The sequence below is a fragment of the Pyrgilauda ruficollis genome, unplaced genomic scaffold, assembly GCF_017590135.1.
Source record: "Pyrgilauda ruficollis isolate IOZ18807 unplaced genomic scaffold, ASM1759013v1 scaffold27, whole genome shotgun sequence".
In the NCBI taxonomy this organism is placed as follows: domain Eukaryota; kingdom Metazoa; phylum Chordata; class Aves; order Passeriformes; family Passeridae; genus Pyrgilauda; species Pyrgilauda ruficollis.
Genome location: NW_024524044.1, coordinates 6,408,990 through 6,422,720, shown reverse-complemented (window position 1 = coordinate 6,422,720; position 13,731 = coordinate 6,408,990). Strand labels below are relative to the sequence as shown.

Sequence of the window (13,731 nt, the reverse complement as noted above, 5' to 3'; positions counted from 1 at the left end):
GAAGTATCAACATAAAAATGAGTAAACATGAAGTCAGTATTTAGCAAGGACATATATTTGCTATGTGGAAAGACCATATAGTCAGTATTACCTAGAAGGATCTTTAGTGCTATCTAACTGCTTGAGTTCCTGAACAACAGATAGAAAAGAGGGATGACTTGATCATTCTCCCTGGATTTCTGTTACTATTTATGAACCATAATAGGCAGTGTTGATTATTTATGGGAAATATAAAAATGGTCTAAATGAGCAATGACTGTTGTCTCACTGTAATATTTACAAACTAGCAATTTTGCAAGACATGTATCTATTTCTATTATTCAGGGAGATTTAAAGAAAAAAGGATTTTATAGCTGGGGGTGAAGTCTGGTTTAATTTACTTGAATTGGAACAAAGTGGCACACATGCAAAGAAGTTTAGTAGCAACATATTTAGTAGTTGCTTGCTGCCCTAAGAAGCCTGTTGACTGTAATGAGGCCAAAAGTAGTCATTGCTTCTGGCACCTTTAAAATAAATTAAACAAATGTTTGTTTACATGTAAGACTTGGTTGAGGTCAGCTTCTGCTGATAGAGTACCTTTTTCCCAGTTTCTTTGCATGGGCCCAAAGGGACCTGGCAAGAAAAGCAGCTTTTCCAAAGAAACCAGGGGAACCGGACTGTGTTCTCAAATCTTCTAAATTAGAAACATCTGAAATGCAAAAATTCCAATAATTTCACACTGTGACAAGATTTAGAGAAAGCAGAAGCATTTAAAATAGAGCTGCATTTGACTTTTCTGAGTTAGAGTACTCTAGAGAAGGTGAAAATCTACAGGATCTGCCAAGCTGAAAATTTCCCTGGTGAGGAAAACTTGCAGGGCACAGCTGGTAGTGGTGGCTTTTTCTGTTTCTCATCTCCCTCTTCCCCATATGCATACTGAACCTGACTGCAAGTACTGCACTGGGAGAAGGATGTGCATAGTGGGGAAAAAACTTAGAGGAGCTGATACCAGTGCTCTGACCTGCCTCTTGCTCAGAACAACACCAAATCCCTTCTGAGGTTCAAGGGTTACAGCCTCCAGAGACACAGCACCATAATTTACTTGTCTAGATATGATCAATGTACTTACTTGTTTACCATCAGACTTAGAAACCTATTTGTTCTATAAATATTCACTTAGATGACTGATTAAAAGATACAGTTTCTCATGTATATTTAGAATTATGTTCAGACATGAGTCTCAAATTGTGCTACTGGCATTTAAATTATGATTGGAGTGAGTTTTTGGTCACTGCCCAAGTAGAAACAGAGCAAAAATTTCAATTCCTTTTAGATGTTGTTGAAAGTGGAAAAAGAAGATAAAATCAAAACTCTGTTCTGTCTTTTTGAGTGAGTGGGCTTTGGGATTTTGGGGATTTTTTAATCTTTTTTTTAATCTTCACAGAGCTTAGTACTGCAGTAATTGTGGCGTGTAATTTTTTCTGAAGGATAAATTATTTGCTCTCTTTTCCTCAGATTGTTATAATGGAAGTGCAAGGTTTAAAGTCAGTTGCTCCCAATCGGATTGTCTACTGCACCATGGAAGTGGAAGGGGGCGAAAAGCTCCAGACAGACCAAGCAGAAGCTTCCAGGCCACAGTAAGCTACTCTGCTGTTGCTGCATCAGTATCTCTTTTCTGTCATGGGAGAACTTGTCTGGTTTTCTTTACAATTTTTACAATTAGCTTAGTGCTAGGTTATGTGATTTTTTCCCTGAGTAGTTATCTCAAATTCTTTCTGAGAAGTTAAAATACAAATAATACTTAGGGTGAAGTAAGTTCAAAGTGTGGATGCTGTCCAAATGAAAGCCATTGAATGTGCGGGTGAGGAAGAGAACTAGAGACTGCGTCCTCCAAAAACACAAACCTCTTGATAGATGTTAGCCTGAGGTGATTTTATGTATTCTAGGTTAATGTGCAGGTGGCCTTGTGGAGTGTAACTTCTACAATTGGAGGGAAATCAATACTCAGTAATCAATCTTGACAAAGCTTGCTCACCTGCTGAGCCTATTTCATTTTAAATTATAGGATCCAGTTCTTTCAATTAATTTTTGATGGAGCCAGTCAGCAAACTGACTTGGAGGGGGATAACATCATGCCATCTGTAGTTGAACCAGTTAGTGTAGCAGAGAGTAAGAAATTAAATTGGTTGATTTGTTTGACCTACACACTGTCTTCAGACACTTTTCACTCTGTTAAAATGTCATTTGGAATCTTTTGTAGATAACTTTCCAGACAGTATGTTGGGGTTTTACTGGCACCATAGTGTGCCGTGTGAAAGACAATTTAAAAATTGCTGTTGTTACAGTATCTGATAAAACATCTTCTGTGGAATTGGGATGGTAGTTTCTATTCCATTCGGACCACAAAGACAGAATTTTTTTTAGACAAAATTAGAAGTACAATTTTATCTGTCTCCTCTACAGTTGGGAGTAGAAGGAGATCTAATTTGGTGGACTTTATTCTGGCTGTAGCAACTTTCCTTGGCAAATAAGCCAGCAGCATATTCAAACAGCTTTGCAGAACACTAAGTAAGTGGGACAAGATGTAAAATTCATTTGTCACAGTCCCTGGCTGTGTTCCTTCTCCAGGGTATTGGAATGCTTATTCTTATCATTTCCATGTACTATGAGGGCCTTCTAAAAGGAGCCATAATAAAAAAGACGAAAGATGTACACATTGAAGCAAGGTCATAAGTGGGTATTCAACAACACCTGCTTCTTTCTTGACCTTTTGGGGTGTTTTCTGGTGGTTCAGGGTCCCATGAGACCCACTAAGTTTTTTTATGGAGGGCACATCTCCAAACTGTCCTTTGTCTTACGGTTGCTCTCATGTGGTTCCCTGCAGCATGTGCCTACAGCCTTTGCCCGCTGACACAGCCAAGGTTCTTGTTTCTTCTCATGGTGTATTGCTCTTTTTCCTCACCCTTGAACTTGTTCAGGTCTGTTTTAAACACTTGGTTAACCTCTGATGTCATTGGTATGAGTTTTAAAATCAACTAGAATACACAAGTTTTTGAATTTTGGACATGTTTATCTTCCTTTCAAAGAGCAGTCTGAGGATGTCAAGGGTTTTGTTTTCTCTGGCTATTTCCAGATATGGTGAACAGAACATGATAGGGATGGCTCACAATCAGTTCATGGCTTACTTATTTCATACTGCAGGTTAAGGTAAATGTTGTAAAATCAATCAGAAGTATATAGATGCATCAACTAAAAATTACCAAGAGAATAATTGATTTTCCTACTTGTAAAAGTGGAAGCTTTGTAAAAAGGAAGTTCCAGAAAAGGTGGAGTCAATACAAGAACAACTGAAGTGTTTCTAGGAAAAGGTGTAATGTTAGGAGCTGCTCCAAGCTTGTGAACTGATTTAATGAACTTCAGACTCAAAAGGTATGAGTTGATTGAATATGGGAGAAAGACAGGTTATGGGCTATTCCATCTAAGTGATGTTGTACAAACCAAAGTCATATGGATTTGTTTGCAAAAAATTATGCGTTTTTAGAAGACGAATTTTTGAGAAATGCCCTGAACTGTAGTCTGGAAGCACAGAAATGGGAGTTACTGGTGCTGTTGACCTGCTGACTTGTAAAACAGTGCAACTTAAAGGGGCAAGAATTATAGAGCTCTGAAACTATCTAGTTCTTGTCCTTCTCTGAGTTGTGCTCTTTTCCATTTCTGGCAAGAGTGATTAGGAGACATTGGCATGCAGTATGATTATGAGTATTTAGAGACTTAGCTTTTGAGCACAGATAGAGACCTCGTTTCAGGCAATGGGGGAGGATATTAAATTAGACAAGCATGAAATAAGCAAATTACGAGCAAGCAGTAAGAAGATGGAGGAAACTGCCTATGGAAAGGGACATGCTTTCTTCTATAGTTTAGTTTTTCTGTTAGAGCCGAATCAGGTTTTTTTGGCAGGAGCAATATTGCTTTTATTGATTGATGGTGGAGGCAACCAAGAGGGCTTAGCAGAGTTTAATCAGAAATTACACTGGTGGAAGAGCACTGGTGAGCAGGCACAGCCAGACCTTCTCTTTCCTGATACAGAAAAAACAGCTGTCAGGTGCCTGAGGCTGCTGCCTGCCTGCTTCGCCTGCTGCTGGAGCTGGCTTTTACTGGTATAATTTTCAGTACTGTCTTTCTGATATGAAGGAAAAGTAGCAATGAGGCTGGAGGAGATCGTAACTTCAGATTTTAAGTAGGATGTGCAGCTAGAAAAGGGTACCAAAGCTCTCATACTAAGCATAGAATGAGACAGTGATGCAAAGCGAATGATTACCACCAGCCTGCTGTGGGGACTGCTGGTTGGAGACATTCTTCTGTTGTCAGTTTATTGTTTTGAACTGGTAGCTACATTGATTAAAAAAAGCCCGAAAACAAACCAGTATAAAGAATTATTTAGGCCTATTTTTTTCATCCTTGAAATATCACTATATGCAGTGCAGTGCTACTACTCAGAAAATTCAAAGGCTTTTACAGTGAAAAGAATAAAATAAGGTACTCAGATGAATGTTTCAAAATGCCACTGCAAGACAGTGTGATCTTGGAGGAGAGATTAATGGAAACATGAGTCAAGTGCACACTTAATTCACAATTTATCTGTTATTCCAAATGCTGAATATTTCCACAAGTATTTTTATTCATGTATATAAGTATTCCTCTAAATCCCTGAGTGCCATCTTAAGAGTAATACAAAAACTAGAAGCAATATTCATTCTTAAAGGGAAGATACCTAATAAAGGTCCCTTGAAGGGGCTTTCAGTTTTCATCAGTAGTAAATATTTTCTGGTTTTTTAATGCATTTAAATCCTGCTTTCTCTCTCTTTGAATAATAACTTTTGTAAGTTTATGTTTCAGCGCTTCATTTTCTTCTTTAGCAACTTAAATGAAGTGCTGCTTTATATGTATCTTACCGAGTAACTAATGGTCATTCTAAAATGCAAATGCTACAGAATGACGTAGTTTTACTGAGATTATGTCTTGGACATTTTTACAAACAGATCACTTACACAGCTTCACATGCAAACCAAATAAAATTTTTATAACTGCCTGTGAAGTATTTCTTCATTCCTTCCAACTGTTTTAGCCCTGCTGAAAATCCCTCCAACATAGCTGTGACCTTTTCTACCAGAGATCAGTAAGCAGTGCCCTCAGAGGGCCCTTTTAGTTGTGTGAAGCTTTGCATAACTTTGTTGCTGTGATGCCACAGGGGGTCATCTGCAGAAATCCAGTGCTAATTTCATTTTTCAGACGTTATTGAAGTCATCTTATTTTTAGTCTTTTGGAGTCAGGTATCCACATTTCTTTCTTATCCTTGATTTTTATTCATTCTGAATATTAAATAATGTGATTTCTTCAAAGTGTAGTGATTTAGGCATGTAAAATCATGCCTAAAAATAAAAAATGGGAACATACCATCATTTAGTACTACACGTGACATTTTCTTGTCACATACTTATGCAATCAGAAAAGATCATATCTTGATGATGATAAAACTTTAATAGAGACAGGATATTTATTCTTCATGTGAACAAGACAAATAAGATGATCATATTTTACTGCCAGTGATTGTAGAATCTTACTAAAAGGGCTATTATATGTTAGAAGTATGTGAAGAATGCATGATTAAATCTGACTAGAGGAGGCAGGGAACCTCAGTCAGTACTACACAAATAAAGTAAGTGCTGCTTACATTATTTTTATGCCATATTCTACCATCATTCATTCCATAAAGTATTTGAAGTATAAGAACTTGTGCATTAACTAAAGATTGCATAGAAAAACTTCCATAGAGCAGTTTAAAAATGGAGAAAAAGCCTAATTTATAAAATTTCAGACTTTCTTAAATGACATGATCAGTCATAAAAAAAATAGTACTTTTTTAATACGATGTTTTGAGAACGTGGCCTAATACAACATTTCTGAAAAGAAAAAGGATAAATAACATTTATTTTATTTATTTATTTTATCCAAATAACAGTCATGTTCCAAACATCTGAAAGTTTTCTTTCTTCATCTTCATCATAGTCTCTGCATCTTTATAGTTTTTTTGTTTTTGATTAAGGGAAACAAGGGGACAGTAACACTTAAAGCTGTCACCTAGCTTGTGGTTGACAACACAGACGTACAGTGTGCAAAGAAAGAGAAAGCACACCTACTCCTCTTTTCCCACATGCAACTGCTCTCTGCCTGATACACGTGCATAAATGAAGTTTGTTTCATTCAGTAATACTTTAATTGTACTGTTAGTTTTCTGCAGTCATTCGTCATATTGTTTTCATGTGTAGGAATTGATGTTCTTGCTTTTGCACAAGAGAAGAGGTAGAATGAAGAAGTTTTACTTGCCTCATATTGCTTGGATTCTTAAATAGAAAATGAGAGAATATATATAGGAAGAAAGGCGGGACAGAAACACACATTTTGGCTGATCAGAGAGGCAGTAATCAAACTCCTCTGTTGCTGGCAAGCTGACTGACTCTCCTTACAGCGTTTACAGGGTTTTCTGTTCTTTGTTTGGGTGCTTTTTTTACTGAAATAGGTATATTGGAGCATGGGATTTTCTCTGTGGGACTAATAAGACTGCATTTTCATAGTACCTGATATAACTGTGCTTAGCTTTCTGTTCATATGCTTCCTATTGTATCTTCTGAGGATAAATTTTCTTTAGGATTTAGCTTCTTGATCAGGGTTTTTTACTTTCACCTGTTCTTTTGACTGTTTATTACCTCTGAAAGATTTCTACTTGCAGCTAGGTGTTGCAAAATCCAGTGTTGATCTCACAGATCAACTAAAAAGTAGTTCATCCTACTTTTGGCATACAGAGTTATTTTCTTTAAGTCATAAATACATTTTAGGCAACATTTACGAAAGCGAGGTTATGTGCTAGAGAACATCAGTGTATTTTTAGTAATATCATTTCACAGGCTTAAGTTTGAGAGACATAATTATGCTGATGTATACGATGCTGAAAACCTGGTGAAGGTGAGCATGATCCTTTAATGGTATTTTGGAATTTTAAGTGGACTAGTGGGGATGATGACAGGAAACAAAGTGTGTCTGCTTTCATAAACTAGGCTTGACTGAGTGTAAGGATTGTTACTATCATTTTCTCTAAAGTTCACCTTTATATCTCTGAAGTAAAAATTCCATCATTATGTACTTGTTGTCATATATAAGTATGTGTTTCTTTTTGGAGCAATTCACAAAATACAGTGAAGAAACAATCTTTAAAAAAATTGAGTGCATTGATTAAATACCATATATGTTTGTTATCCAGCTGTTAAGAGGGAAAAAAAGGAAATTAACAGTAGAAAATTATCTGATATTTCCTTGGTTCTGCAAAGGAAATGATGGAGAAGAAAAAGAATACACATTTATCCCAGTGTGTCTTCTGGATTCATGATGGAAAAGTTTCACAAAAGAGAGTTTCACCAAGTTTCACTTGGTGCCTTGGTTTTATAATCTGTCATTGATTACTATTTTATATTGTAGAAGAAATTTTTCATCTCTCTTATTGCAGAGAAATATGAATTATATACAGACACAATATTAAAATACATTTGAAACTCCACTGGATAATAACCTGAGCAACCTAATTTTAACTGTTCTTGCTCTGCACAGGTTTGAAGTAGGTGCCCTCTAGAGGTTCCTTTCAGCCTAAATTTTATGGTGATTCTATGATTAACTCCCAAAATAGTCTAAGTCTGTTCTATCAAGGGACTTGAGAAAGCCACTTTTGTTAGAAGGAAATATTCCGTTTTCAGATAAAGAAGCATAGCATGGAAGAAAATGGGATGAAAGGCGATAATTAAGTTTGGTTGTATTCCCTGCTGTATTTGGATAGTTAACAATAAACATAATCCTTATGTCACCAAGACATATATTAGGGTATATAATATATATACCCTATCTAATACATATAGCATAAAGAGAGAGTATTAACCCTCCTCATCCAGAGGCACCACTGGAAAGAATAGCTATGTATCTGTCCTCTTTTAAAATGTAATATTATGTTACATGTCTCTTGCAAGACTGAAACCAGTTTTATTTCACAGTGCATTTTGGAAATTCTTTGGGTTTGAAGATGCATGTCCCACTCATGCCTTTCACTATAACAATCTTGGAGGAAGACTACACACTGCTTTATGCACAATTTGTCTCTGTTTCCATCCTCATTCCCACCTGACCCACAACAAATGCAACTAATATCTTACAGACACGAATAAGCTTTCTATAACATCATGCTAAAACATATGTAGATGTGTGATCCAGCTTAAAAGTGGGAGGTCTTTGGCTATGAATAGCATGGTGAAGCCAAAGCTAATTAAATCTTGCTTATAAGCAAAATGGTTTTGATCCAGATAAGCCTTATACTAATATATCTACCTGGTCTCTGTCTGGGTCAAGCTGAAGGCAAGGGCAGCCTGTAAAGTATCTTCTAGAGGGATGTGGTCTGTCAAAGAAAAAGGTGGGGTTGAGAAGGATTACCTCAAATTTTACCTTCCTTCTCCTCCTGGAATACTTCAGTAGAGTGAATTTGAAATTTGTATTTCAGAGTGGTCTGCACCTGTCTTACCTTGGAAAAGTTCAATTATTGTTTGTGGGCAATAGTTGACATGAAAACAACTCCTTTGGATTCTTCTTAAATTTTGATATGACCTAAATGTCCAGTTTTACATTTAAAGAATATCCTGTTCTTGTATCTTGATTTGAAGAGACCTTTCAAAAATTTGTTTATATGTCTTGTAAGCAATATGACACGGATACATTCAAATTAACTGCTAAATATTTTACTAGATATAGTGTTTGAATTGCAACACGTTTTACAGCCTAATTTAGTTTAGGGTTGTTGTTTTGGGTAAAGAGAAATCTTGAGAAAAAGGATTTGAAAGAGATAAGTTTCTGCCTTTGGATCCTGTTCAGGCTAAGAATACTTTATACATCTCAAATGCTCATGACATTCAGGAAACTGTTTTTCAGCCCACTATGGGCAGACTCTTCTTTGCTGTCACTGTGTTAGTATGTGCATTGATCCTCAGAGGTGTCCAGAGGTCCAGTACTTCTAGAATGCAGAATAGTCCACTGAACAGGTGAAGAAAATATATTTATAGATCCTGAAATTTCTTAATAACTATGGATCATTTAAGGTGTGAGTCTACAGGTTAATGTGCCTATTTAAAAGCAATACCAGTGGATTGAGGGTAGGAGGACAGCAAAAACAAAGGCAGGGTACTGTGGACAGCTGGTAAGAGCAGTACGAGTCAGAAAGAGCAGTAGAGGGGGTTTCAGAATAAAACACACCAATTGGTCTTACGCCAACTGGAATACTGACATTTTCTGATTTTATTCCTGGCTCTTTTATGGATAGACTCTGCAGGCCCAGGTAGGTCAGCCTAGTTTGTGATTTGTTTTCCCACATCTTTAGACTGACATGACAGCATCTACCTGCTTCATCAAAGTACTGTGAGTTTATCAATGTTCGTACAAGATTTTGAATGCTTAAAGTGTCACAGAAATACAAAGTAACATGAAGTTAATAGGAGTTGCAACTTTTAATGGTATTTTGATGGATTCATAACTATCTCTTTCAAGGAAAAAGTTAAATAAATATTCATATAGAAATTTTGAGACCATGTCTTGCCCTTGTGCCCATCATCAGTCTCCAGATGGGTTTGAACCTTGGTGGGAAACAGGAGGTAATGTCTGTCATGAATTGTTCACTTGATACGTACCAGTGGTTGCCAGCACCTGGCAGTGTGTCAGTCTAGATACATACCCATGGAAATTTTCACCCTGGCTTGTGTCTTGGTTGCCTGTATTGAAAGTGAGATGGGAAAGCAAGACTAATAATTTATTCATACTGTTTTATGTTTGTAATGACAATACTTGTCATAATAGCATTCTGTACTGTTAGAGTGCACTTTTCTTCTTTTCAGTGTAGGAAGCCTAAATGAGTGTTTTTACTTAAGTGCTTATTATGCACAGGACCCTTCTTCTGGTTTGCTTTTCTGGTTTCTATTAGATACTTTTTTGTTTGAAAAAAAAAAAAAAAAAACTAGACAGAGTTTTCTTATGTTTTTTTTTACAAGTCGTTTTTTCATATATTAATAATTTTTTATGCTTAAAAATAAATACATTTGTGCATAGATCATTATTAGCTCTCAGATAAACAGTAATTTTGAGCTCTGTTAATTCCTTTATTTAAAACAGTTGTTATTTTACCAAAAGCACATCCTGAAAAAAAAATAAATCTGCATTCTAACAGATTATTCTTTTTTTCCTTTCATATTAGTCTAGCTGTGTAAAGGAACATTACAATATAGCATATCCATCAAAACGCCATATCCTTGCTGTTGCTGAAATTACAATTTGGAGCTTTCTGTTCCTTGAGAAAAAAGTTCCAAGAAGGGATTCCCAGTGTTTTGTAAAAATCACCGTAAAACCCCTTAATTTTGCTGCTGAATCCACAGAAAAAGAAAAAAATTACCCAAGCATTTACTTTTTTTTTGAGTGACTACACTAGATAGTGACTCAACAATGCATTCAGAAATTAAGCAATGGGCTGCTTAATGTGTGCAGCTGCAGGTGCTGTACACAAATTTTCTGGAAGGGAAGTGCTGAAGAGATGGTTTGTTAGTCTGCATTTCAAACTATTAGTGCTGGGTCAAAAGTTCCCATATAGACAGAAATAAATGATAAAGGGTAAAAGACAGTAATGTAGACTCTGCTTAGGTGGAATCAAAGGTGACCTTTAAAAGTAGTTCCGTGACTTTCCATGCTTACACCAGGACTTCCCTTTTCACTGTATTTTCCCTTTCTCCTGTCATTCACCTCTGTAGAACAATTTATTTTTCTCATATCTACATTTTGTAGCTTTAGGAACACTTTGATTGGAACCTCAGGGTTAAAACCATTACCATTGTCATTCTCCTTCAATAGCTGACAGTCCATAAGATAGTAGCTAAATAGAGAAAGCATTTATGCAAAGTATCAGTGTTTCTTCAATAGGGATGGTAAAACAATGAATCTGTAGTTCTCCTCAAGATTTGTGCTTAAAGTAGTGGAATCACAGTAACACAGGGAAGCACAGAAGATTAGGTGAGGTCAGTAATGAAAGGCCAGACACATGGCTACCTCCTGGTTCAGTTTGCCTGAGCGTGGGACTTGTCTGTGCTTCTGCTGTGAAAGGTTTTTATTATTTATTTAGAACTTTCTTTGTGCCTTGCTTTTCAGCTGCAGTTTAATGTGCTTGCTCTGAGCAATGAAATTATGCTCCGTGTTCTTCCATTAAAATAAATGAGTAATTTTAAAGTAAAGAAACAAAGAAATATTTTCCAGGGAAAACATTTGCAATGTAAATCCCATTCTAAGCATTATAGAAATACAAGCTCTTTCCCTGGAGGCTCCAAGCATTAATTCCAGGTCCCACTGATGTACTGGAGAATGCATACCTAAATAAATAAATAAATAAATAAATTCATAAAAATAGTGATTGTAATGTTGCATATACAGACTGGTTTTTACCCTATTAAATCCTTAATGGTGCACAATAAACTTCTTCCATGTGCAGTACCTTTGAATATCCTTTTTCAAAGGGAGAAGCTGCAATGTTCATATTATTTTGTATGGTAGTCATAAGAAAAAATAAACATGCTTTTGGGCTGTATGAGACAGCTGTTAGAGTTAAATCTGTGATTTCTAGTGTAGCGTCCTGGTGTCAATCATTAACAAATGGATGAGTAATTTTGTGCTCAGAAGAGAAAATTAAATGCTTGTGATATTTTTCCAAGTATCAGCGGGGAAGAACAAGTAGCAATTAGCACCAACTAATACTCTCTTTAGGAGTCTCAGTAAAAACACCAAAATCAGATAAGTATGGATTTAACTCTATTTTTATTTGTGTGAGTGGAGCCTCCTCGTCACATTATAGATTTATTGTCACATTGCTGTGGGGTGACTTGCACTGCTGGTACAGCGCCTGGCTGGCGGTCTCACATTTCCTCTCTGTATCTGTGCAGCTGGACATAGTAATATGCAACACTTCATAAATTCCACACTCACACAATCCTTCACTAACAACAGAAGGTTTTTCAGACCTGGTTTGAAGTGCTTCAATGTATCAGTGTACTTGGGTGTGTCAGGGGGTGCTGAGCCTCCTCTGTCCTTTAGTTTCGTGGTATTTCATATAACTTGCGCTGTGAGTATGATTTGTAACCTGAGGGTTATAGATACCTGATTTTATACAGTTAAAGCTTGTTTCTAAACAAAGTAGAAACAGCAGAGTTGTAAAGGTTCTTGACATAGCTGAAACACAAAGATATTGCAGAGACCTCAACATACTATTCAGTCTGGCTCCAAGATGTGCGGAGATGAAGAGCTGGTAAATCTCTTACTCCTGTGGAGCAGTAAGATGCTTAACAAACTGGCTTGGGTGGGTCTTCCTGCTCTCTCCAGCTCTTCCACATCCCTGTTTGGATAGCAAATAAGAAAACTCTTCCAGAGGGCGTCTTAAGGTAATTTAATTAATATTTAAGAAACACGTTGAGATTATGTAGAAGACTTAAACCCAAAATCAAACCCAGAAAGATGCAGAAGATGGCACCAAGGACACCAATACACTCTGATCCTGGTTTTGAAAATGAGATTTCCATATTGCTGAGGACAAAAAATGGTGTAAAAACTCTGTAGAGTTGGTATTTTATCAGAAATAAAGTATTCCAATAAATAGCGCAAAAATAAAATTTCTAGATCTTTGCTTAGCATAATAAATTTTATTACATTCACTCCCATGATCTCATAAAAAAAGTTTTGACTAACAGAGACCATGAGTTAAATGTAAAAAAAAAAAATTTGCTGCTGTTTCCAGTGTATGAAATGTGTTCTAAACTGAAGTAGAAGAATAAATTCCCTTAGAGGGTTTTCGGTGACACAGTGATAAATCTTCAGCTGAAATAAACATTCACCTTCTTGCAGGCAGTAGGTACTTATGCAGTGAAGGGAAATAAACTTTGGCAATATATTTTGTCTCTAATTACTATATCAACCCACGTACCTCTGACAGCAGCAGAGAAATATGGTGAAAAGACTGTGACTTGTGGTTAAAGATGAACAAACATCAAATCACTGCAGTTTCTATAGTAAAGAGAATGAGTAGGTAAAAGCAGAAAAATTATTTAAACAGAGGAAAATTATGTGGTGAAATGAGAGCCTGAAGAGGCAGAATTAGGGATGTTTTTTTAAGACTTAAAGTTGGTAGTTTTAGAGGTATCCAGTGTGCTGCATGAGCTGCAGCTAAAAGTGCAGCTAAAAGTGAGCTCACTGCAGCAGTTAATATTGAAATTATTGTTACTTTCAACAGTTTATCTAGCAAGATTTAAACAAACTAACAAACAACCATGCTATAATGGTACTTATTTAATGTAAATATTGCATGAGATCCATACTTGTTTTGTCTAAAATTTTGCACTTCCCATCTGAACACTTTCAGCATCAAAATTTTTCACATTAACAAGAATCATTGGACCAATTCTCAAAAATCATTGACTCTTCCAAAGGTGTGGATGTGGTTGGTTTTTTGTTTCCATCATTTGCATACATTTGCTAGTTAATACATATGCTATTACAAACACGAAGCATTGCATTTTTCTTTGTAGTTAAGATTTACTAAATGTACACTGTTTGCCAATAACAATTTCATAAGATAGATTAATTAAT

The 13,731-nt window shown here is 36.2% G+C and overlaps 1 protein-coding gene across 3 annotated transcripts in view; it reads left to right on the top strand.

The window, feature by feature from the left end:
* CADPS2 (calcium dependent secretion activator 2) overlaps positions 1-13,731 on the top strand; it is a 282,475-nt gene that overhangs the window by 117,179 nt on the left and 151,565 nt on the right. For all 3 annotated transcript variants that reach the window (XM_041471490.1, XM_041471489.1, XM_041471488.1), the window contains exon 6: positions 1,495-1,616. In XM_041471490.1, the coding sequence (XP_041327424.1) occupies positions 1,495-1,616 (122 nt within the window). The remainder of the gene's footprint in view (positions 1-1,494; positions 1,617-13,731) is intronic.